Source organism: Rattus norvegicus, chromosome 8 (assembly GCF_036323735.1).
Source record: "Rattus norvegicus strain BN/NHsdMcwi chromosome 8, GRCr8, whole genome shotgun sequence".
Taxonomy (NCBI): domain Eukaryota; kingdom Metazoa; phylum Chordata; class Mammalia; order Rodentia; family Muridae; genus Rattus; species Rattus norvegicus.
In genome coordinates, this window is record NC_086026.1 from 82674887 (window position 1) to 82701602 (window position 26716).

Genomic DNA, 26716 nt, shown 5'->3' on the forward strand with positions numbered 1-26716 from the left:
TAAATAACTCAATCCAGAGTTTATTAGTACATAGAGAATATTCTTTTTCTTTTCAGATTCATTTTATTATTCTATGTGTATGAACATTTAGCCTGTGCCCATGGGAGTCTGAGGAGGGCACTGGATCCTGAAGCTGAAGTGACAGATGGTTGGGAGCCACCATGTGGCTGCAGGGAATCGAACCCAGGCAATCAGTGTTCCTACCCACTGAGCCATCACTCCACCTACCTCCTCAAATAGCTCAGGCATTCTCTTAGACAACAACAAAATTTACCTGCACCGGCCCAGAGAACAGACACAGAGAGAGGGTTTCTGTGAACACTAGCTGTGTGAGGACAAAGCAGCAGAACCACCCAGGGCTTTATGCTGCCAGGACCCAGAGCGCGGGTCACAGCGAGTCACGTGACAGGTTCGTTTACGCCTCTTTAAAGCCTCTTTAAAAGGCAGCACTTAATGTGTCTCCTTCGGCGATTGTAATCTATTAGGTTTGAGGTTAGTCCTTGGGTATCAGCGTTTTTATTTGTTTGCTTGTTTAATGTGTTTTTGCATTTGGCCTGCACGTATGCATGTGTGCGATATATGTCCAGTGCCGGAGGAGGCCAGAAGAGAACATCGGATGCCCGAGGACTGAGTTACAGAGGGTGTGTGTGAGCCCAATCTCGGCTTCTGCAGTAGGTGGCTCTTTGGCATGGAAACCTTGGCCTAAAGCAAGCCGTCGGGTTTGGGTGCTGGGAATCAAGCTCAGGTTCTCTGAAAAACATCAACTGTTCTCAATCACTGAACTGTCTCTTCAGCTCAAAGCAATCGGCTTTTGTTTAAAAAAAGACTTCCCTGCCAGGTCTGGGACACAGTGATGCTCTCCACCCTGAGGTTCTAACCTAAGGCTTGGAAAATGTGAGCCAGGGACACGGAACCCCATCTCTCAGCATCATTCGGAAAACAGTAAGGAAAGGTTTTCAGGGCAGAGGCAGCACACAGAGCCTCGAAAATTGTTGGCTCGTTACTTTACGCTCTGTTTACTTGTAACCAGCCAGGCTGGTGTCAAACAGGAAACCCTGAGGCACAGTTTTCCTTTCCGGTATGTGGTGTCCTGTGAATTAGTGTTAGATGTGGGGCTGCAAAGTAAAGCCCTTCATAAGTGCAGCTGAGCCCAGCAAAGTGAACACCACCTGAGAATGTGCCACGGAGGCAAATTCACAGCCCCGCCTCAGAGCCGCTGCTGGATCTGAAGCTTGGCTAGCTCAGAGCTTGTGTGTTAAAACTACCGGGGTAATCCGAGTGCCCGCAAAGCTGAAAGAACACGGTCTATGGGTCATAGCCCAATCTTTCCTTAACACTGCTGTCCTTGGCTTTTGCAGTCGGTGACTCACTAAGGTGAGAGCTGTAACTCAGTAAGCACACCATCTGGTCTGCTTGGGAACACCTATTCAAAACCCGGGCTGTCCTTAGGATCTTTTCTTAGGAAGATCACACAAGGTGGAGAGCAGACAAAGTCCTGCCCAGCACCTGCCGTGGGTGAGGCACTGGGCTTGGAGCGCTCACTTGGTATTTTGCACGGGGATCCTGCCAAGGAGATACTATGGTCTGTTTTACGGATTGGCACCTGGGGCTGGTGGAGGTTGAACACGGCCTTCACCTCCAGACTTCTCAACTAGTCATTCATGGCTCTGCACATTGTCTTCCTAGTACAGTGGTTCTCAAACCTTATGCAGCACCAGGGAGCCCCTGGAAAACCAGTAATAAATGCAGATTTTCTAGGTCTCCCTGGAATCCTGATTTAGAGGCCCAGGTAGGGCACAGAGCTTGGGAGTTTCCTTAAAGACCCCGAAGAGTCTTCCCATGGGCATCTGAACCCCATGTGGGACCGTCTCCTGCCCTCGCTGGTTGGCACAGACTTCTTGAAGCATTGGCTTCTCGAGGTTTTGCTGTGCTGTTTTGTGCTCACAGGTCTTGGGTGCTGACTGGGAAACTAGCAGGAGAATATGAGAACAAACCGAGGGGGCTTTTGTGGCTGAGAGAAGTCTCCGTCCAATGTCTGGCTGCTTCTGCATCCTGGCTGCCTCTTGTGGAAGGCCAGGCCATGTGTTGGTTTTGAGTAACTTGTGATCTTTTCTGTTATTTACCCCCTCCCGCCCCAACTTTTGTAACTTCCTATGGCGACTTTGTCCGTGTGTTTGCGGGGAGCTCGCTTCCTGCGAGCTGCAGTTGACATCCGTGGAATAGTGAATTGCTTCAGCTTTGAGGTCAGAAATGGGGTTTTGTGTGCTCAGAGTTAGGAGCCTTTGTTTTTCAGGTGGGAGTGACAAGAGAGTCATTTGACAGCCCAGTGGGACACAAAATGCCTTGGCACTGCTGTGAAGGAGGAAAGTTAAGACTCAAATTGAAAATCAGCTTCAGGCGTGATGCCAGGTGTCCTGTGTGAGTTCATGCTAACTAATGTCTACCTATTGGAAAGTTTAGAAACTGTCATTACAATAAATCCCCCAAGGAAGTGCTGGGAACGTGTCTAATCCATCAAGTGCACACTGCCCAAGCATAAAGGCCTGGGTTCAGTTCCCAGAGCTGGGCGTGTGTTGTACACCTTTAATTCTAGCACTCGGGAGGCAGAAGCAGGTGGATCTTCATGAGATCTAGGCCAGCCTGGTCTACAGAGTGAGTTCCAGGACAGCCAGGGCACAGGGAAACCATGTCTCAAACAAAACAAAACAAAACACCAAAACAAAACAAAACAAAAATGGTATGCTTATAATCGCAGCACTGGGGAAACAGAGACAGGGGTTTGTTGGCCAAGCAGCCCACTCAGACCTTCAGGTGACAAGTCGGTGAGACACTGTCTCATCTAAAAGCAAAGAAGAAACAAGGGGCTGGTGAGATGGCTCAGTGGGTCAAGTTGCTTGCTGCCAAACCTGACCACCTGAGTTTGATCCCTGGGTCTGACTCCGGGGAAGAAGAGAACCAAGTCTCTAAAGCTGTCCTTTTTTTTTTTTTCACAAGGAGGCCCCAATGTAGGCAACCACACAGACAACCTTCACACAAAACAGACAAATGAAAATGTAGTAAGCCGTAAAACACACACACACACACACACTCATACACAAACATACACTCACACACAAACATACACTCACACACAAACATACACTACTCTAAAACTCTCAACAGTGGGGAAAAAGGAAACTTGCATGAAAACACAGCAAACTCCAGCCTTTGTAGAGAAGAGTGGTTAATGTTACTGAACTGTTAAACTTTTTTTTTAGATTTATTTATTTTTATGTGTATGATTGTGAGCCTGAATATCTGTCTGTCTGTCTGCCATGTGTGTGCACAGCCTTTCGAGGCCAGAAAAGGGTGTTGGATCCCCTGGAATTGTGAGTCACCATGTCAATGTTGGGAACCCAGGTCCTCTGCAAGGGCAGCCAGTGCTCTTCACCGCCGAGCCATCTCTCCAGCCCTTTAAGTATGCCTTAATCTTGACACTGATTGTGTAGGACAGAGACGGAGAAAGTTTCTTAGGAAGCCAGCATTGGCAGGGTGTGGTGGCGCAGGCCTTAGATCCCACTGCTTGGGAGGCTGAGGCAGGCAGATCTCTGTGAATTTGAGGTTAGCCTGGTCTACATAGTTGAGTTCCAGGCCAGTCAGGGCTGTATAGTGAGATCCTAACTCAGAAAAAAAAAAAAAATACAAAGCCAAAAAGAAAAAAAAAAGGAACCTAGCATCTGACTGCCAGGGAGGCACCAGTGCACAGAGCAGGTTGCCTGTTTCTTACTAAGAATGCTTCCCCATGGGCTGGAGAGATGGCTCAGTGGTTAAGAGCACTGACTGCTCTTCCAGAGGTCCTGAGTTCAAATCCCAGCAACCACATGGTGGCTCACAATCATCCGTAATGGGATCTGATGTCCCCTTCTGGTGTGTCTGAAGACAGCTACAGTGTACTCATATACAAAATAAATAAATAAATCTTTAAAAAAAAAAAGAATGCTTCCCCACCCTACATTGAGCTACTTGTCCTGCGTGCAGCCGGAGCCACTGCTAGTATGCGTGTGAGGAATGATGGAAACACTGTATCATCTAGGCTTCAGCCCTCTTTCAAAATAGTAGCTGCCTTTGGTTTTACAAGGGTTGGCTTTTCAGAACCCTGGGCTTTTCATGGACTTCAATCTGATCGTCTTTGCAAACTGGGAGTCGGTTGCTATGTCAGCTGCCTTCTAACCCACAGGTGACAGCGAGGAAGTGAGCCCACAGGGTTCTGTTCATCACACAGATGACTGCTATAAGGAAACTTGCCAATCTGATGCAGTCAGGACTTCTGAGACATGTCTCGGTGCCCTCTTCCCTCTGTGCCACACGCTGCTCAATAAGCTGGGCTGTCTGGTGACCTGGTGTCCAATCGCTGAGCAACAGCATGCTTGGAAGATGGCAGAGCTTGTTCTAGAAGGGCACAATGACTGTGTTGAGGGACAGGTGGCTGATTGACAGCATGGGTGGGGAGGGGAAAATGAAATGTAAACCAATAAAAGACATGAAAAGCAATAGTCTCCCGGAGTCATTTGTTACAGAGGCAAATTAGCTTTTGTGACAATGGCTATTACTAATCATATACCTCACCCTAAACAGATTATTTACAAAGATTTATTTTATATATAAATATATCATAGCTGTCTTCAGACATACCAGAAGAGGGCATCAGATCTCATTACAGATGGTTGTGAGCCACCATGTATGTGGTGCTGGGATTTGAACTCAGGACCTCGGGCTGGAGAGATGGCTCAGCGGTTAAGAGCACTGACTGCTCTTCCAGAGATCCTGAGTTCAATTCCCAGCAACCACATGGTGGCTCACAACCATCTGAACTCAGGACCTCTGGAAGAGCAGTCAGTGCTCTTAACTGCTGAGCTATTTCTCCAGCCCAAAGCAGATTTTTTTTTCTTTTTTTTTTTTTTTTCGGAGCTGGGGACCGAACCCAGGGCCTTGCGCTTGCTAGGCAAGCGCTCTACCACTGAGCTAAATCCCCAACCCAGCAGATTTTTTTTTTAAAAAAAGTTTTTAAAACTTTTTTTTTTTATGTGAGTGAGTGTTCCTGCATGCACACATGTGTACTGGCTCTTTTGTGCCACTCCACATGTATGAAGGAATTGATTTTCTTCTTCCTCCATGGGATTCCCAGGGATCAAACTCAGGTCTTTAGCTATGTCACCTGTCCCCAGCGGGCCATGTCACACTGTTCCCACAAACGGCTTTCAGCACTTCATAGGCATTGCATAATCCAGTCTGTATAACGCAATCCTATCAGCTTTCCTGTTTTACGGATGGGACAGCGAGACAGAAAGGTTGGATACTTTTCTCAAAGTGGTGAGCTTCTACATCAAAGCCAGTCAGTCTTCCATCAGGGTAGGTACTCAATCCTGGAGATACAGTGTGGCCAGTTTGGAATGTCTTATATGATGTCCCAAATCATTCAAGGAAAACAAACACATTTTGTTTTGCGTTAATTAATTTTAAAGTCAAGATTATATACAAATATTGTTCTACAAGGCTTATATTTGAAAACAAACCAGCAGGCTCTCCACTTCCAGATGTTTCCAGCTCACTTGTTACCCAGTCTGCTGGCTTTGCCGATCCTCACATATGCAGACTCTAAATGACACACATTTCCCCTCATGCCTAGGTGTTGTCTCTTGGCACTCTCTGGAGGAATAAGAATGGTTAGTTCTTTTTCCCAGACACCTCTCTCACACATAGACAACTTCTGTCCCTTCCCTCTCCATGGACAAGTTACATTAGAAGTTTTTGTTTAGTTTTATATTGAGACAGGGTTTCTCAATGTGTAGCCTGAGCTGGTCTAGGATTTGTTATGTAGCACAGGCTGGCCTAGCAGTCCTAAGTCCTCCTGCAACTAAAGACTTAAGCTCTTAAGCTACCTGTCTTTTTCCTTTTTTTTTTCCCTTTTCTGGTTTCTTCTAGGATTTTTACAATTTTAAGTCTCTCTTTTATTCCAGAGTCAGCCAAGTTTGGGATGACAGACTTTCCACATTAGACCCATAACATTGAGAAGCTTAACCCCCCACCTTAACCCCCACCTTAACCCTCCCACCCCTCCCCACCCCACCCCCTCCCTGTACTGGTGAATGCTGCTGTGACTTATGGAAGCCTGGATGGCCCGTGTTATGCCCAGGTTGAGTTTGTTTCATCACCTCTATCTGAGCTCCTTACAGCTATTTAGAGCCTGTAGGTGGGGGGCGGGGTCCAAAGTGCTAAGCCAAAACCGAGAGCTTCAAACAGCTCCCAGTTAAGGATGCTGTGCTGTATATTTCGGGGGCCACGGAGGTATGAATGTGGTTCTATGTAGGAGAGATCATTGGCAGACATGGGATCACGGTGATGATGTTTGAAGATCAGTCTTTACCGTCTGATTTATTTTGAGTTCTTATTTGGATGTTGTGGACCAGGTAAATCAGGCTGTTATCTGAGTAAAGTAAGAGCTGTTGGGAGGGAATAAAAAGACTTTAGTCTATGTTAAGTTGATGCTTCTGTAATTTAACTCTTGTGCCTGCGTATAGCCAATCTTCTCCACACTGTCGAGGAGTCTCTAATCCATTTGCTCTGCTTGGCTCTTTCAGTGGAAATTAAGCAACCATAGTGTGAGTTTGTTTCTGAGTTCTCTCCTCTACTCCTCTAATCTGTGTGTTTGTCATGGCAGTGCCGTTCTGTTTTAACTACTGTAGTTTTGTAATACTTTTAGGTTTTCTTTGTTTTTGTTTTGTTTTGTTTTGTTTTTGAGATAGGGTTTCTCTATGTCGTGCCAGCTGTCCTGGAACTCAATTTGTAGACCAGGCCAGGCTTGAAGTCACAGAGATCCTGCCTCTGCCTCCTGGTGTTGGGATCAAAGGCATGCATCACCATGCTTAGCCTTAGTTTTGTAATAATTTGAAACCAGGAAGTGCAATGCCACCTTCCTTTTTTGTTTGTTGGGTTTTGTTTTGTTGTGTTGTATTTTTTGTTTGTTTGAGATCAGGCCAGGCTGAGACTTGGGATAGTCCTCTCACCTCAGGCTGTGAGTACTCCGATTATAAATGTGCATAGCCATGGCCAGGTTCCATCTTCCTAGTCAATTGCTGCCATAAGAGTGTGTGTATGTGTGTGCATGAGCATGTGTGTTTACATGTGTGTGTGTGTGTGTATGGGTGTGTATATATGAGTGTGTGTGTATATATATGTGTGCGTGTGTGTATGATGAGCATATATATAATCTTTAGAGTTCTCTGTACATAGGCTCATATTGCCACCAAAGACAGATTATTTACTTATAATCTGGAAAGTGCTGGGTCTTGAATTCAGGGCGAGCACTCCGCTGCGAGCTTTATCCTCAGCTCCTCCTTTCCTACTGGGATGCTCTAGCTTCTCTCCCTTGCCTGGTTGATCCAGCCATGACCTAGAGACACGCTGAAGGGCAGCGGTGAGTGTGGGCATCTGTCTTGGCCTTGGCTGTGAAGAAGGTTTTCTGCGGCTCAACCCTAAGATGATGTGGCTTTGTGTCTCATGTGTCGTGGCTGTGGTGAGGGGGATCCCCCTATAACTAATTTCTTGACAGTGTTTGTCATGAAAAGGTTGATCTTTGTCAAACATCTTATGATCGTATTGTCTTTGTCCTTCATTTTTAGATGTGTGTGTCTCACATTTATTTATTTGGGGTTGGAGAGATGGCTCAGTAGTTGAGAGCACTTGCTGTTCTTGTAGAGAACCTGGGTTCACTTCACATTGGGACACTCAAAACCACCTGTAATTCTAGGAGATCTGAAACCCTCCTCTTATCTCCTCAGGCACCTGCACACACATGATGCACACAATGACAACACACACACACACACACACACACACACACACACACACACAACTAAATAAAAATTTTAAAGAATTTGTTTTTGTTTTTTGTGTAAGAGCACATACTGCTCTTGCAGAGGACCTGGATTCAGTTCCCAGGACCCACCCAGCAGCTCACATCCTCTGCAAGAGCCCTGTAGGCTCTTAACTGCCCTAACTGCAGAGTCTTCTCCCACTCCCCCCAGGTTTTATGGAGGAAGAGCTTGTGGAAAGAACAATTTGAGTTCCATGAAGGGCCTGGATCAGAGGTGTGGACACGTTTGCAGCCAGAATAACAAATAAGCATTTAGTCACGGCCATCCAGACCAGAAATAAAACTTTAAAACAGACGAGGGTGAAAGCAGGAAAGATATGGCCAATTGGAAATCAGAGAGGAGTAGAGGGAGGGGCCACTGAGGACCCTTAATTACTGAAGATTGAGGAGAGGCAGGTCTGCAGCAGGAAGGAGAGCAAGGTAGGCACTCTGAGGGCAGGTGGAACTCGGGCTGACTCTGAGGTGCTAGTGGGTGTCAGAATAGACTCCTCTGGAGAATGTTTTGTCAGTGGAGCTGAAGGCCTGGAGCAGGTGGAGGCAGTGATTTGTCTCTGGCTGGCCACTTGTGCCTGCTCTTCTGTCTGTTTGAACCAAGCGTTGCATTTGTAAAGAAACGGCAGTTACGAAAGCAAATGTGCTTTCTTGGTGGGTGGAGGAAAGTAAGAATGTAGCACTGCCCCCAAATCCCAGGCACAGTTAAGTCTGCTCTATGTGAGAGCCTTTGGTTTGGATCTAAGAAGCCTGACCCGGGGAAATCACTTGACTGCTTGGCCCAGCCGCATGACAAGCAGCTGAGACTCATTAGCCAGACTGTGGGTTTCCGTGGACAGGCCTGTAGGATAGACAGCTTTCAAAGGAGTCTTTAGAGAAACTTTCCTAAGCAGGCTGTTTGGCCTTTACCGGTTCTCTTTGTTGTAATGCGAGATTCAGTGTGACCTTGGAGACCGAGAGATGTGATTCTGAGTTGTCAGTTGGTGTGTTGGCGACTCCAGACCAAAGGTTTAAAAACACAACTGGGCTCCCTCCTAACTCAGGTATGGTTTGCATCTGGTCTTATTTTTTCTCATGTTTCCGAGATCTGCCATGCCAACTTCCAGGCACTGAAATGGTTAATTTTGTTAGGTTTGAAAGGACAGGCTTCTATTTCAGAGCTTGGAAGGGGGGGAAGTCTGAGCCTAATGTAAATGTTGGCACTTTGGGGCTGTTTGATGTAGGTGGCCCTCCAACTTGTGAACGTATTGTCACCCATGATCAGGGTGGGATGGGGCCTCCTGAGAGTGTCGAGGGAGACTCCATTTCTGACCTTTGCTCATGAGTCCTCACGTTGTCTTCCCTCTATGCATGCTGGGGACCCAATTTCCTCTGTGTTCCAATGCTTGTGCTCCCGGAGGCCAGAGGTCAACCGCAGATATCTTCCTCTATGGCTTTCACTTTGTTTTGAGACAAGGTCTCTCATGGAGCCTGAAGCTCATAAGTTAGTTAAAGCTGGCTGACCAGCACACCAGGATCCTCTCTCTGCCTCCCCAGGGCTGGATTACAGCTGTCTGCTCCCGTGCCCTCATGTTACATGACTTCTGGGGCTAGCACTCAGGCCTCCAAGTCTGAGGAGGCAAGCCATCTCACCAATTAGATTTTCTTTTCTTTCTTTTTGGTTTGTCCAGACAGGATCTCTCTATGTAGCCCTGGCTGTCCTGGAACTGGCTTTGTAGATCAGGCTGGCCTCAAACTCGGACTCAGACTCACCCTACTGATCTCTTTAACATCTGTCTACCTCCATTAGAGGTCCTAGTGATGAAAAGAGGTTATATCCTGAGACACTGCAAGTTAGTACTTTCCTGTGACAATTTGGGGGAAAGATAATTCAACTTGAAACATGTGTTTGAGAAGTTTCAATAATAGCACAAGTTAAAGATCCGCCTTTCCCAGGCTGGAGAGCTGGAGAGGTGGTCAGTGGTTAAGAGCATTGGCTGATTCTATAGAGGATCCTTACATCTGAGCCACACGTTGCAGGCAGAGTGAGCCACAGACTAGGCTTGGAGTAGGCGTTTGAAACCTCACTTCTGTGACACACCTCCTCCAACAAGGCCTTACCTCCTAATCCTTCCTAAACAGTCCAGCAGCTGGGAACCAGATTTTCAAATTTGAGTCTATGGGGGACGTTCTTGTTCAAAGTATTAGTACTCACCTGTGATATACCACAATCAAAACATAATTCAAAAATCATCTGAAATTCCTCCAAGTTTGGTGTCATGCAGGCGACATTTGCTGATTACCAGGCGGTAGGTAGAGTTAGGAACCAAAAGCAACAACAAGAGTGTACACTGCAGTCTAACAGGCTGATGGAAATGAGCGGGTGGTGGTGCCTCGCTCCTCCTTGGCTCTGCATAAGTGAACGCCAGGCACGCCCGGTCTATAAACAGGTGCTGATAGACAGGCAAACAGTCAATTCCAAGAACCCGCAACTACATAGGAAAAGTAGACAGAGGGGAGAGAGTCTGCCTAGATACTGTGAGGAGTGTATTTGATTAGGCCCTGTCCTCTTGGTAAGTTTATTTTCATTCTTTTGAACTCATCTATTAAAGTCTATGATGTTTGGGGGGTAATTAAATATGTATTGTAGAGAAAACAGAGAGTCTAGAAGACTTGGTGCTGGCTAATGACAGAGGCTTGGGGTTCTAAGTCCCACCCATGAGTCTCACCCATGCTACTAATGAAAAGTCATGGTTGTTGTTGTTGTTGTTTTATTTTTTGAGACAGAGTTTCTTAGTGTAGCCCTGGAACTTGTCCCGTAGACTACCAGTTTGGCTTGGAATCTCCTGAGAGCTGGGATTAAAGATGTGCTCTACCATGCCCACCTTATCAAAGCTGTTTTCTTTTTCTTTTCTTTTCTTTTCTTTTTTTTTTTTGGTTCTTTTTTTCGGAGCTGGGGACCGAACCCAGGGCCTTGCGCTTCCTAGGTAAGCGCTCTACCACTGAGCTAAATCCGCAGCCCCCAAAGCTGTTTTCTTAAATTTTAGATTTATGTTATGTTTATGAATGTTTTGTCTGCAGCCATTAGAAGTCAGAAGAGGGTGTCAGATCCCCTGAAACTGGAATTATAGATGGTTGTGAGCCACCATATGAACGCTGGGAATCAACCCTGGGTCCTCTGCAAGAGCACAAATGCTCTAAGCCCCTGAACCACCTCTTCAGGTCCAGAGCTGTTTTCAAAATGTTATTCTAAAATGTTTTCTTTTCAGATAATGATTGAGAATCCAATTTTTTTTTAAAGAATTCTATTTTAGTGGCGTTTAAACACTAGAGAACAGATTGATTTTCTGAGCCTATCACATTTTTTTATTCCTTATCTTTTATAAGAACTGGGTTGGTGAGTGGTGGAGATCTTTACAGCCATTGTGGGGTAAGTTTATGATAGGTGCACCTACTGCCTTCTCTGTTATGTCATGGTGAACCCCAAACCAGCACAATGTTGAGAAGCTTGAGTCTCTGAGGTGCTCCCCTTCATCCATAGTGAGGGGAAAACGATCTCTTAATGGAAAAGAAGGATTTCCTAGAGACCCAGCCTTGTGGGAACTTACTGAGAAGGGTTGAGCATGTAAAGTTTGCCCAGCAGCTCACTGTGTTTTCAGAAAGCACATGTTGGCGTAACTCCTAGGTCAGCTTTTGGGAAGAAAATCTGGGGAATGTGGGACAAGAGAGCCAAAAGATGAAGAAGACAGCGGATGAACTCATGGAGAGGGAGCTCAGGTTTGCTGTCAGAGAGCAATGTGAGTGTGTGTGGCAATGCAGGCAGGTGTGTGACAAGTGAAAGCCATCTGGAAATGTTGATTGCTGGGGGTGGGGTGTGTGTGTGTGGGGGCCTGAAGAGCCTGTTTCCATGGATGCAGACCAGCTCTGTTTCGGGAGGTTGGTTAGGATGTGAGGGAGGGAAGCTGTATATGGTCCACCAGAGCCTCCTTTGTGAGCAGCTTTTCCTTAGGGGTGGGGTGTTAGGGTAGGAGTGCAGGATTCAGCACAGAGAACTCAAAGCCTACTTTGGATCTCATGCTGAAGAAGTCAGATTTGATTACAGCGTACTGGAAACACCACTCCTTAGAAAATGGCGAAAGTAACACCCTGGTGTGTAAATGAAGGGGTGCCAAAGAGCTGGGTGTTAAATACCCAGGACCCAAGCCCTCTGTAGATGAGAAATGCACAACACTCATTTTCTCAAAAAGTTAACTCTTAAATGAGGCCCTTTTCTCAGTTATACTGACAACTCAGGGTTCTTTGTATGACTGCTTTCATTACTCAGGCATTTTTCTTAGAACAAGAGAAGCAGCGTTGCCCCTTCACAGAGTTGAGGGCTTGCTTCTTGATCTGGTGCACGTCCCTAGCAGACCGCCGCCATCGTTGCGCTGCGGCTGCGTGGAGCAGCGCTTCATCCCCCAGCCCCTGTTCCAAGAGGAATCCGCTCAGAATCCCCATCTGGGTTTCAGAAAAGCCTTTGTGTTGTAGAGTGTTGAGAGATTCTCTTTTCAACTCCAGGTCCATCTGTGCCCTCTGCTTTGGGTGTTGCCTCTTAACAGTTCTGCCTTGAGCAGCAGGCTCAGGGTGGGGTCATTGGTGGTCATTAGCTTAACTAATCACCCCCACATTCGGTAGCCTCAGAGCCCATGGATAGCAGACGGACTTGCAGGTAGCCTGTATTCCAGGTGACTTAGGTTGCTCCTGTATTTCCAGGCTTGGAGAATGTTTTCTGTCCTATCTTTGAGAAATGTCGTTCAAGGGCCGTCCTTTAGCTTGTGGGGAAAAGCACCAGGCTTACAGCCGTAACATGGGCTTCAAGCCCCGACTTGCCTGAAGTGATGAGCAGCTCTAACTTAGTTCATCCACCACACCCAGACTTTTTGCTGCTCCCTTTACCCAGGAGGGTGTGGTGTCTGTCACCGTGTAGAGGATCCTGGCTCTGGGCCCTGTTCTTCACTGTCTCCGTAGTCACCAGAGAAAGCAGCCACCCACTGGGAGTAGACTTTGCACTTCTTCATTTTTTTTTTTTTTTATCAAATTCTTGGAGACAGCCCAGCTTCAAGGTTCATAAGGAGGCATGCTCCGTCGTGGGCTGGTGTTTCATGACAGTGACATATGGCTGTGTGCACTGTGTTATTTAAGGTATTACTCAGGAAGTCAATCAGCCACACCTCTACTCTACACATGGAAAGTTGTATCCTCCTCCCATTAGACAGTATAAAGCAAGAGGTACTTGTCACAAACCATAAGTACTACACTCACTCCCGATTTTGGTAAATTTCCCAAATCCCAATATATATGCATATTCTGATCCTCAAAGAGGCTTTGGCAATAAGTGATAGATATTGCCCCTTGAGGACAGTCCACACTGAGATAAAAAGCTAATGAATGTCTCTGAGTCATAGACAACCATCTTCCAGATCTACTCAGGAAAGGTCTAACGGCCTCTCCTTCCCTATCTTGCTGCAGCCCATGTTACCACTTCCTAGTCCTCGGGGTCAACTGCTAAGGGATGGCTACACTTTAGAAATTCTCAGTGGAATTTGGAACTGACAGCATTTAGGTTTTCTTCAAGCTGGTTTCCCCTCACACTGACCCTGTGTGTCTCTCTGAGCATTCAGGCACAGACTGTATTAAGAGTAAGAATAGGTTCGAGGACCGAGGCTGTAGCTCGGTGGTAGAGCTTGCCTAACGCTCACAAGGCCCTAATTTGATCCTCAATACCACTAAAGAAGGAAAAGGAGGAGGGAGGCTTAAAATGAAAAACATCCGGTAGGCTGGACGTGCAAGCACTCACCTTGCATTCTAGCACTCAGAGTTTGGAGCAGGCAGGTCTCTGAGGGTGAGGCTGGAGTGGTGTATGTAGTGAGATCTGTGACAGCCAAGGCTACACAGTGAGATTTCTCCCTAAACGGCAACAACTAGACACACCCCTTATTGCTAGGACAGGCAAGATGGCTTCCTGGGCAGAGGTGCTCGCTGCTAAGCATGATGGCTTGAGTCGATTTCTGGAACCCACATGGTGGGACGAGAGAACCAACCTTTGCATATGGCCTCCACATGTGCTCTTCTGCACCCCAAAACATAAATAGAAAAAAAAAAGAACTCTCTTCACTGCTAATAAGTTGCAATGATTGAACATTGGAATCAATCACTTGACTGAAATCTTTCTGTGAGTTACCTCAGTGCGTGAGTCATGTCTCCGTACTTCCTAGGGTTCTTACGATGGCTGGCTTTACTTGTCAAGTTGACACCTGGGAAGAGTCTCAGCGAGGGATTATGTGGCCCATGAGCAAGTCTGTGCTGGGCTGTCCTGATTACCTTAACTGATAGGGCTAAGCCATTCCCTGGGTTTGAACCCTAGGCTGTACAAGGGTAGGGGAAAAGCTGACCACCAAGCATGCAAGCATGCATTTCCTCTCTGCTCTTGACATGGATGTGGTGTGACTAGCTGTTTCCAGTTCCTGCCATTGTCACTTCCTGAAATGATGGACTGCCATCTAGAATTTCAAGCTAAAATGTATACACACATACACATATGTATGTAGTAACACTTAATGAAAGAAGAGAGCAAGGTGGGACATAAGGGAGGGCTTGGAGGAAAGGGAAGGGAGAAATTCTATAATTATAATCTCAAAAGCCGAAAGGAGCAGAAGGGGTTTCAACCCTATAAGAACAGCAATACCAGCAATGCCAACCGGAGCTCCCAGGGACTAAACCACCATCCAAAGAGTACACATGGACAGACCCATGGCTCCAGCTGCATATATAGCAGAGGATGGCTTTTTTGGGCAACAAGGGGAGAAGCCCTTGGTTCTGCCATGGCTCGATTCTTCAGTGTAGGGGAATGTCGGGGTAGGGGGTAGGGAGAGGGAACACCCTTATAGAAGCAGGGGGAAGGTGATGGGATGGGGGTTTATGGACGGGAAACTGGGAAAGGGTATAACATTTGACATGTAAATATCCAATTGAAAAAACATCCAACAAAATATTTAAAATAAAAAGTAAAAATAGAAAAGGACTTGGATTCCCCTAAGTTGCTTATTGTCAGGGCGTTTATCGGGAGCAGCTCAGTGGAAATCGTGGCTGTTGCACTTGTTTTTACAGATGAAGAGATGAGGTCACTTTTAAGCCCTGGGACGGAACTGCTTTAGGCAGAAGAGGAAGAGTTAGGATTTGCACCCATGCAAACCCTACACAGGAAGGCACACTCTCTGTTGGAAATCTATAGCTCTAAGGATGATAAGTAAACTCACCTACGTCTAGTGCTGTTTGTGGCGTACGACAGCTGTCCAGCAGTGCTGCTCTTTCCTTTTCCTTTGAAACAGCCTTGCTATGCAGCCCAGCAACCTGTCCTGCACCAGCGTCTTGAACCTCAGGGTTGAGGGCAGGATCTACTAAAGCTCATCTCCTTTTGTCTGAACTGAAACGGCTCTCCTCATTTACTCTCTGGAAAACAATGTAGCTATGTTGAGAGTTTTTGTTTGTGTTTTTGTTCGTTTTGGTACTAGGAATTAAACCTAAGGCCTCGAACTTTTAGACAGGTAGGTGCTCTACCCTCACACTGTATCCTCAGGGTCCTGTTTACTGTCTAGTTCACGTGGAGGTCTCACTAAATTGCCCAGGCTGCCTATTTATCCTTCTACCTTAGCCTCTGGAGTAGCTGGGATTCCAGGCTTGCACCACCAGGCCCCCCCCCCCCCCTCTCTCTCTTAAATAAGGAAGCTCTTTGCCTCTCAGGCACTTATCTAGCGTGCGGTTCTTGTTGAGGAAATGGGTGTTCTGTGCTTTCTATTGTTAGCCTGACGAGAGTGAGGGTGGGGAGCACTTTGAGAAAATATTTGTGTAAGGAGGGCGAGGCAGAAGCCAACTGAGTGGGAATGTGTCCACTCTGAGGTGTCTGGAGCTTTGGATCCTGATGGAGGCTTTGAAACAGTGCTTCCTCCAGGAAAGGGGGACTCAGATATGTGATCCAAGGTTCCCATGCTCTCAGCACATCTTAGCTTGGTGAATTAAGTAATCTTCCTAGTGTAGATGAGGTTCTGGGCATTTCCTCACTGAATGCTGGGTACCCCACAGACAGCAGGCCTTTCCATCCTCAGGGCTGTTGTGTGAGGTGGTGTATTATCACTGTCCTTTCTTTTTTAAAAGATCTTAAATTTCTTTTTTATTTCTGTGTGTATGGGTTTGTACCTGCATGCAGTGTTTGAAGGAGCCAGTAGGGGGCATCAGATCCTAGAGCTGGATTTACAGGTGGTTGTGAGGGGCTGATGTGGGTGCTGGGAACCAAACCCAGGTCCTCTGTAAGAGCAGCAGGCGTTCTTAACCAGTAAGCCATCTCTCTAGGGTTCACATTTTCTTAACTTAAAAACAAAGCAAACCAAACAAACAAAACATGGCCAACATGGTGGTACACACCTTTAATCCCAGGAGGCAGAGGAAGGCAGATCTTTGAGTTTGAGACTAGCCTGGTCTACACAGCAAATTCTAGCATGGTAAGGGCTATACAGAGAAACCCTGTCTTGAAAAAAAACAAAACAAAACAAAACAGGCAACATCATTAATAAAAATAGTCTGGTCAGGTAATGGTGGCACAGGCTTTTAATTCCAGCACTCAGGAGGCACGTGGATCTGTGAGTTTGAGGCTGGCCTGGTCTACAGAGAGTTCTGGGACAGCCAGGGCTGCACAGAAAAACCCATCTCAAAAAAAAAAAAAATAAATAAAAAATAAATAAATAAAATAAAAAGAACAAAACAAAACAAAAAACCCAAAAAACAACCCAGCAAAACTCTGATTATAAATTAAAAAATAAACTAAAGTGTAGGTACATGACTGACCAGCTTTTCACAAATTAGCATAAATAACAAATAAAACCGATTAACAGGGCCTTTGTCACTCCTATTGCAGAACTGGACCCCTTTGCTTCAGCTTGAACCCCCAACCACCCACCTACCCGCTTCCAACTGACTGGAGCGTATCTGGCACTGCTTTCAAGTCTTAGCTCCTGTTTCTGTACAGCATGAAATCAGACTCTAGCCTCACGTGGTCCTCATTTGAAGAGCCCATTAATCCAGAGTCCTACTTCTGCAAGAAGAAACACAGACAGCCACCCCGCAGTAAAGGGTCACCCTTTATATCCTGCAAACAGAACTGCGAATGTTTGTAGAGGCTCTGCCCTTATCCACAGGACCAGTCATGCCTGCAGTATGAGGTCACAGGTCTGCACTGGGGCTGTCTGGGAAGTTCGTTACAGCAGCTCTAGGGGCTGAGGATTTGGGATTTTTATTAGTCACTAAGTTGAGGTGTTAGGCAGGAGTAGATGAGGTGAGCTTGAAGAAGGAAGATCGTTGCCTGTGGTCTACTAATTCCTGCATACAGGAAGCACCTAGTGTTGAGCCTAGAGTGAGGGAACAGAGCAGCGTGGCGGGCCTTTGATGTGTGCGTGGATGGGCGGACCCCATCTTTCGTGGGCAGGAAGAGGTATCTCTGTGGGTGGGACAGAAGGTCATTGTTCTGATTATCAGAGAGTTTGTTAGCACTTGACATGCGAAGTGAGAGTATGTAGGGCTTTCCTGGAGAGGGGTGAGTGTGTGTGTGTGTGTGTGTGTGTGTGTGTGTGTGTGTGTGTGTGTGTGTGTGTGTGTGACTATGTAGCCCTGGTTGGCCTGGAATGCGACATAGACCACTATGTAGGCTGACTTGAACTCAGAAATCTGCCGGCCTCTGCCTCCCTAGCCCTGGGATCGGAAGTGTGTCCTCCCCGCCCCCACAGCTCCCCTCATACGCGGTGAGACTCACTTCTCTTTGGACTGGAATTGTGCATTGCATCTGTTGAAAAGGTAGAAGCTGATCGTGAAAGCTGAGCAAAGGAGAAAAGCATCCATGGATGGGTACTGCTGGGGACGATGACATTTTCTCCTTCATAGTGGAGTTTGTGCCAGTTGATCATGAAGAATTTTGAGCACTTCCTGTTAGAAAACCCAGGAGGAGGTGAATTTAGCTGTGGGTTACAGTTTCTACTCCACTATGGGACCCACTTCCTGAGAGAGTGTGACAGCTAGGCACTCTGACCAATTAGTAGGAAATAATAATAACAGTATACAGAAGCCATCAGACCTATTTGACCTGTGAGTTACAAGTGTCTTATTTCCTCCTCCTCCCCTCCTCCTTTCCTTCTTCTTCCTCCTCCCCTTCTCCCTCCCCCTCTTCCTCCCTTCTTCCTACCCCCCTCCTCACCGTCCTCCTCTTCCTCCCCCTCCTCCCCTTCCTCCCCTTCCTCCCCTCTCCTCTTTTGGTTTTTCAAGACAGGGTTTCTCTGTGTAGCCCTGGCTCCTTGAACTAACTCTGAAGACCAGACTGGCTTTGAGTCCAGAGATCTGGCTGTCTCTGCCTCCCAGTTGCTGAGTTTAAAAGCCTGTGCCACCAGTCTTGGTGTGTGTGTGTGTGCACGTGTGCATATGGAGATCAGAGGTTGGTGCGAGGTGTCTTTCTCCAGCCCTCTGTACCTTATCTTTTGAGACAGGGTTTCTCACTGAATCTGGAGCTCACCAGTCCATTAGACTGGCTGGCCAGATCTGTGTATCCCCACACTGTGTGATTGGGTTAGGGATGTACCTGCCTTTTCACCATGTGGGTGCCAGGGAGTCAGACCTCAGGCCCTCACACTTGCACAGGAAGTGCTTTATGGACTGAACCATTTCCCATGAATATGAAAATGAATAAAACAAATGAAATTACTTAAAGTCCAAGTGGAAAGAGGGAGAGGCCAGGAAAAGTTGACCTGCAGCCACTGAGCTGTGGGAGTCACTACTTATATCCTGTCCCATCCGTCTCTGTTTGCACATATGCTCATTGAGCAGCATCTCAACTGAGGTTGGCCTCCGACTCAGGCTCCTCCTGTACCCCTCCAGGCCCCAGGGTCACAGGCATGTCCCACCGTGTGTTATTCTCCCCTCCTTAGGCTTCTCTCTTCTCATTTCTCTTTCCTTTCTCGTATTGGAGACAGTCTCACTATGTAGCCCTGGTTGAGGGAGAACTCACTGTATAGACCAGGTTAGCCCTAAAGTCACGAGCAATCCTCCTGCCTCTGTTTCTAGATTGCTAGGATTGCCCGTGTGCAACACACACCCATCTGCCCCTTCTTTGGTTCACCAGCTTTTGTTTTATGAGGTCTGCCATGACTGTGATTAACTGTCCGATGGACGTTCCCACTTGGCGTTTCCTTCTTTATAGTTCTACAGTTGCGTTTAGGAGATCCAGAGCTACACAGAGAAACCCCACCTCAAAAGACCACCCCACCAAAAAAAAAAAAAAACCCCAAACAAACAAACCCCCAAGCCCTAGACTGTTATTTACGTTTCCAAGAGCATCTCTTGGGGACAGCGAACATTTCATTACCTTCACTCATGGACTCTAGAACAGGCTGTTGCACAGGAGCACTTGTGGAAAGCCAGGCTCGGTGGTGCATCCTGTCTGTGATCCAAGCACTGGGGAGGTGGAGGCAGGAAGATCAGGAGGTCTAGGCCAACCTGAAGTACCTGAGACCTCCCTCAAAAATAAACAGAAATCACCAACACAGACAGACAGATGGACAAAACCCCCAACGAAGCATGCAAACAAATTCTTATTGAATAAAATATTATTACTTTAATAATGGAAAATTCTAATATTGCCTTAATTAAAAATTTGTGTGTGTGTATGTATGTGTGTGTATGTGTGTATGTGTGTGTGTGCGTGTGCGCATGTGTGTATATGCTTACCTACAACACACACATCAGCAGACAACCTTGTGGATTTCTTTCTACCTTTACATGGGCTCCAGGAATAACTCAGGTTGTCAGCCTTGCATGGCAAATGGGTTCATCCACTGAACCATCCTACCAGCTCTAATTATAGTATTTCTGGTGGACTTTACTAACCCTGTTTCTTTGTGCCTTACAGGTAAAGCAGAGAGGCCTCCATCATGTCGGATGGAGATTATGACTACCTCATCAAGTTTTTGGCCTTGGGAGACTCTGGAGTGGGGAAGACCAGTGTACTGTACCAGTACACTGATGGGAAGTTCAACTCCAAATTCATCACCACAGTGGGCATTGATTTCAGGGAAAAGAGAGTGGTAAGTTCTGCACCCTTCATAGGAGTCTAATCTGAGTCAACAGATTAACAGGACTAAGAAGCCAAAGGTTGGGGCTGGAGAGATGGCTCCGTGGTTAAGAGCACTGACTGCTCTTCCAGAGGCCCTGAGTTCAATTCCCAGCACCACATGGTGGCTCACAACCATCTGTAATGGGATCCAGTGCCCTCTTCTGGTGTGTCTGAAGACAGCTACAGTGTACTCATATAAAAATAAATAAATTAAAAAAAAAAAAAAGAGTGGTGCTCCTGGTAGGTCAAGTAAGGCTGAAGCCACAGAGCCTTCAGCACATGTATTCAGTCAGGCAAGCTCCTAAGATATTACAAGTCAGTCCCTCTAACCCACAATAGGCCCTTTCTACTACCAACCTTATTTTATCACTTTACGGTCTTTCTGTATAGCCCGGGCTAACCTTGAACTCTTGTTCCTCCTGCCTCAGACTCTGCCATTACCCAGAAACCAGAGAATCTGACAGACACTTACACTCACTAAGAAAGACTGAGTGCCCTAAGAGATGCTCATGGTCACATAACTGATAGTCATTACATAGTCAGTTTTCTGTCTCGGGGTTCAACCACACAGAGCCACCAGCATTATACTGTGTGCTGTGTAGTTAAGTCTAGGATGACAGATGTGAGTCACTGGCCCCATGTAGACTTCCTAGCTTCTGTCTGTCTGAGTCTCTGTCTCTCCCTCCCTCCCCTTCTCTTTCCTGCTCTCTGGCCAATGTGCAGACCTTCTCTTGGCATGATTCTGAACAATGAAGTTGCAGTAACGTCAACCCACAGTGATTGTGGAAGCGTTTGTAAGCCTTGGTGTCACACACTAGGGCTGACTGTGTGCATGTGATTGTTTTTGCTAGTTACCTCTCACCTGGTGACCCAGCTTCTTGTATGCACGGAGTTCTAAGGGTTGAAGTCAGGGCCTTGTGCAGGCTGGGTGTTTTGCCATGGAGGGGTAACTCCAGCTCTTCCCTTTGGTCTGAAGCAAATTTGTTGACATGTAATTGTCAACAAGTTAAACCCATCCATTTAAAGTGTAGAATTGAGCAGATTTTTTTTTTCTGGCATATCCTTGGCAGCCTATTCATGTGATGTCACCATCACAGCTAACTGCTTGCATACTTAATTGTTGATTTATTTAGGTTTCAGGTTAACTTATTTTTGTTTTATGTGTATAAGTATTTGCCTGCATGCACGTATGATATATATGTGTACCACATACATACGTGCTTGGAACTTACAGAGGCCAGAAGAAGGTATCACATTCTTTGGACCTGGAGTAATAAAGGGTTGTGAGCCAACATACGGGTACTGGGAACCGAACCCAGGTCCTCTACAGGAGCAGCCAATGCTCTTAACCACTGAGGCACCCTCCAGCTTGACTCGTCTAGTTTTGGAAACAAGGCCTCATCCAGCGTAGGCTACTTTGAACTGATCCCCTGACTCACCTCCCGAGCCCTGGGGTTATAAGCATGTGCCACCAACAACTGTTTAGTTTTAGAAATGTTTTTTCTTTTGAGACAAGGTCTTACCATGTAGCTCTGGCTGGCCTGGAACTTGGCTGTGTAGACCAGGGTAGTCTTGAACTTACAGAGATCTTAAGTGTTGGAACTAAAGATCTTCACTGCCATGCCCAGCATAAACATTTTTTTAAAGATTTATTTATTTAATATATATAAGTACACTATAGCTGTCCTCACACACACCAGAAGAGGGTGTCAGATCTCATTACACATGGTTGTGAGCCACCATGTGATTGCTGGGATTTGAACTCAGGACCTCTGGAAGAGCAGTCAGTGCTCTTAACTGCTGAGCCACCTCTCCAGCCCACATAAACATTTTTATCATCACAAAAAGAAATCCCAATAACACCATTGCTTATCCTTCCTCCTTCCAACTACTGTGAAATCCCTAGAGTTGCCTACCTGTATCTGTTGTATACAAGGCCTTTTGTGCCTGTCTTAGACTTAGCATGTCTGAAGGTTCATCTATATTGTAGCAAGTGTCAGGCAGAATCAATTTTAAATATTTATTTTATTTTTATCACATTTATGTGAGAATGGGGTGGTCGGGTACCTCAGAGGCCAGGAGAAGGCCTTGGATCCCCTGGAGCTGGAGCTACAGTTACAACATGAACTGCCTGTTGTGGGGGTTGGGAACTGAACTCAGGTCCTTTCCAAAAAGAGGCAGAGTGTTCTTAAGCACTGAGCCTTCTCTCTAACCCTTGCATGCATCAATTTATAGCAGAATAATATTCCACTGTGCTAATATACTGACCAAGCCACCTTAGTAAGTCAACAGGTTCTCCAGGGCAGGAGTGACTATTAAAAAGAAAAAGACATCACAGGAGGAAATATGGAGTCAAAGAGTGGAGCAGAGACTGAAGGAAAGGCCATCCAGAGACTGCCCCACATGGGGATCCATCCCATATACAGACAACAAACCCAGACAATATTGCGGAAAGCCAAGAAGTGCATGCTTACAGGAACCTGATATAACTCTCTCCTGAGAGACTCTACCAGAACCTGACAAATACAGAGGCTCACAGCGAACCATTGAACTGAGAATGGGGTCCCCAATGAAGTTAAAGGACTGAAGGAGCTGAAGGGGTTTGCAACCCTATAAGAACAACAATAACAACCAACCAGATACCCCCAGAGCTACCCAGGACTAAACTACCACCTAAGAGTACATAGGGATGGACCTATGGCTCCAGCTGCATATGTAGCAGAGGATGACCTTGTTGGGCATCAGTGGGAGGAGAGGCCCTTGGTCCTGTCAAGACTCAATGCCCCAGTGTAAGGGAATGTCAGGGCAGGGAGGTGGGAGAGTATGGATGGGTGGGTGGGTGAGGGAGCACCCTCATAGAAGCAGGGGGAGGGGGGATAGTGGGTTTCTGGAGGAGAAACCAGGAAAGGGGATAACATTTAAAATGTAAATTAAAAGAAAGAAAGAAAAAGACAATTAGACAACACTGGACCATGACCCCAGCCAGTTCTGAGGCTGAGGCAAATTTATTTTTTCCCAATCTGCTTTTATACTATTTTAATTGCATGAAAGTAATAAGGTCAGTTCTAGGTTAAGGAACAAACAAGACAATAAACACAAATAGTCAAGGGGACAAGCAAGGTAATAAACAAAGTCCCATGATCACTGTTCCTAAGGACTTATCAGGATGACCAAGATACCTGAGCCTACCTCCCTGTCCTAGCCCAAAGTTGTATTCTTGCCTGACGATTACTTCTTTGTTCTAGCCCAAAATCAGATTCCTGCCTGAGCTAACTTCCCTGTCCTGGCCCAACGTCAATTCCTGCCAAGCGGCCCCAAAAGCTCTCCACAACATGTCAAATGTATCTGTCCAGTGCTGATGGAGATTTTCACTGCTTCTTTTTTAGTTATGATGATACTTCTATAACTATTCAGTTTTCCTGTGGCATAGATTTCATCATTTTCATTATTTTATTTTTAGGAAACAAAGACAGAGTTTATTATGAAAAGGTTTGGACATAGATGTAGGCATGGGCGCTAGGAAGGAGAAAAGATTCATGCTGAGGAAAAGGACTTAGAGACACAGGTAGAAGGAACCACTCTTTAGAGTCTTAACAGTAAGTGGCCATACATGACTGGTGGCTTCTGAAGTCACACTGTTTCAAGAGCTTTTGGAAAAAAAAAACTCCTATTTTTCCTCTTAGTAAGAAACCAGTGGGTAGTTCCCAAGGTACACTGGTCAGGATTACAGGCTGATATACAAAACCACAGGCCACAATGGTTGAAGGAATCCTTACTCTATGAGGTCACAAGGAACTTAAGACTTAAGTTTTGACCATGAAAAAGTCCATCATCTTGTTTGTGAAGTTCTCCAGAAGCTATGGGTTTATCATGGGAAGGAGTGAGGCTAACCTCAGGGGTCATATATGCTGAGGCCTTAAGCATGGTTCCTTGCTGTTTTAACATTATTAGCAATATTTGCATGTGAAGGAAATATTTTCTCTATACAGCAAATCTTATTAATGATTGGATTTTTTGTTTGTTTTTCTTTTTTTAAGATTTATTTATTTATTTTATATGAGTATACTGTAGCTGTCTTCAGACACACCAGAAGAGGGCATCAGATCTTATTACAGATGGTTGTGAGCCACCATGTGGTTGCTGGGAATTGAACTCAGGACCTCTGGAAGAGCAGTCAGTGCTCTTAACCACTGAACCATCTCTCCAGCCCCTGTTTGTTTGTTTTTTCAAGACAGGGTTTCTCTGTGTATCCCTGGTTGTCCTGGAGCTCACTCTGTAGACCAGGCTGGCCTACAACTCACAGAGATTCACCTACCTCTGTCTCCAAGTGCTGGGATTAAAGGCAGATACCACCACTACCAGGCCCTTTTGTTTTTAAGTTTATTTTGGGGGGACAATGCTAGAGATGAGACATTTATTAGCTGCCCCTGGAAGCCAGCTGTGTCTGTTAAGTCACTATAGGGACTGCTGTTGACAGAGTCGCCAGGTCTGGGACTTTCCCATGAACAAGCTCTGGGTTAGGACAAGCCTGGGACAGAGCGCTCTTGGAAGGTTTGGACAAGTCTCCAACACTGCTCTGCAGTGGCTGCTGGCTGAGGTTCTCTCAGCTGCCATGGTGGCACATTTGCTGTTTGTTTTGCCGTGTGGTATGTGGTGCCGTGTGGGTCAGATCTGGAGCCTCGCATATAATAAGGCAGTGCTGCCCCACTGAACTACTGAGGCTCACCTCCAGCCTCAATCCTCAGCTTCCTCTCCCCCTTCCTTCCTTCCTTCCTTCCTTCCTTCCTTCCTTCCTTCCTTCCGTCCTCCCTCCCTCCCTCCCTCCCTCTCTCTTTTCTCTCTTCTCTCCCTCTTTTCTCTCTTCTCTTTCCTCTCTCTTCTCTCTCTACTCTTTTCTCCTCTTTTCTCCTCTTTTCTCTCTCCTCTCTCTCTCCTCTCTCTCTTTCTGTTCTCTTTGCTCTCTCCTCTCTCTTTTCTCTCCTCTCTTTGTTCTCTCCTTTCTCTTCCCGTTCTCTCCCCCTTCCTTTTTTCTCTCTCTTCTCTCTCCTCCCTCTTCTTTCCTCTTTTCTTTCTTCTCTCTCTCTCTTCTCTTCTCTCCCCTCCTCTCCTCTCTTCCTCTCTCTCTCTGCCCCCACCATACATTATTCTTGACTGGCCTCAAATTGTTTGATATATAGCTGAGAGTGACCTCTTTATCTTCTGTGTCCCACCTCCCACGTGCTGGAATTGCAGGCACACGCCACCATGCCTGCTTCTCCGGTGCTGGGGATAGAACCTGGAGCTTCGTGGCTGCTTGGCAAGACTGTAACTGAACTACACCCCCAGCTAGGGCTTAGTAGGAGGTACTACGTGTGGTCATTGCACCAGTCTAAAGCTGGTCGTATCAGGGACTCAATTTTCTTGAGAAGTCTAAATGCTTTGGGGTTTTGTGATGAATAGAAAGCCAAGAAGGGCCCACTGGCCCCGGAATCTCCCTAGGTTTATCTTTGCTTTGCTGTTTTAGGTGTACAGAGCGAATGGACCAGATGGAACTGTAGGCCGAGGCCAGAGAATTCACCTGCAGTTATGGGACACGGCGGGGCAGGAGAGGTATGTCTCCTCAGTCTCCTCAGTCTACCCTCACTGACCTGGGCAGGCAGAGGCAGCCAGCTGGCTCCTCTGCACCTGGTAAGATGAGCCGCCAGACCAGGGTGTTGGCAGCCTGAGGTGATGGTGACAGGCGTATTTTCTCCAAGGTCAAAGGAGATGTAACTCTTCTTAAAATTAACACTTTGTACTTGGGACTCATCCTTCTTTCTCCTGTTTCAGGCTTTAGGCTTCTCCCCATTGACTTCGGCTGTCTGTTCCACCTGTAAGGGAGTCCCAAGGCTGCTTGCTTTGTTCTTATCTGTTGCTGAGGCCTGGTGGAACATCTGGTTGGGATAAAGTAATCTGGTCAGAGGTTACTTGACTAAAATAAATCACATGACATTCTGGTGCAAGGTTGCTTTCAGTTAGCCACAGCCTCTGATGTCTCTCACAGTCTCCTGGAAGGGTGTGTGTGTGTGTGTGTGTGTGTGTGTGTTCTCCTGTGGGTATGCATGCACATGTGTGATGTGGGGGCTGAAAGTTGATATTAGTGCTCTCCACCTTACTCATTGAACCGGGGTCTCTCACCCCAGCCCAGTGTTCACACACACAGCCAGTCCAGCTCACCCCAGCCCAGTGCTCACACACATAGCTGGTCCAGTTCTGTAGCTTGTTCTGAGGATCCAGTCTCAGCCTCCTGGGTGCCATTGTTATAGGTGGTCTGCTATGCCTACCTGATAGTCATGTGAGTTCCGGGAATCCAAGCTCTGTTCTTGGCTTGTATGGGAAGCACTTTAACCACCAAACTATCTCCCAGCCTTCTTTTAATGAGAAAAAAAAAAAAACCCAAGAAAATAAAAAAAAAAGAGAAAAACCATAGAAATCTCCAGGTATATATAAAATCAAAGAGGAGATTTAACTGAACCTGTGTCCCTTACTCAGTTCCAATCATTCCCATGTTGTGACCATTCTCATTTCACATCTCCCCTTAACGATTCTCCTTCCTCCCTCCCAAATTACCTGGAGGGCAGAGTTTAGATCATGCCACCCATAGCTATTTTGGAACGTATCTGTGAACAGTA

At 46.4% G+C, this 26716-nt stretch overlaps 1 protein-coding gene across 5 annotated transcripts in view; it reads left to right on the forward strand.

Moving 5' to 3' along the window:
• The window catches only part of Rab27a (RAB27A, member RAS oncogene family), a 53895-nt gene that overhangs the window by 11514 nt on the left and 15665 nt on the right, over positions 1-26716 (forward strand). For 2 of the 5 annotated variants that reach the window (NM_017317.2, XM_063266033.1), the window contains 2 exon segments: positions 19863-20037; positions 25570-25655. In NM_017317.2, the coding sequence (NP_059013.1) occupies positions 19885-20037; positions 25570-25655 (239 nt within the window). In that variant the 5' untranslated portion in view covers positions 19863-19884. 5 annotated transcript variants of the gene reach the window in all.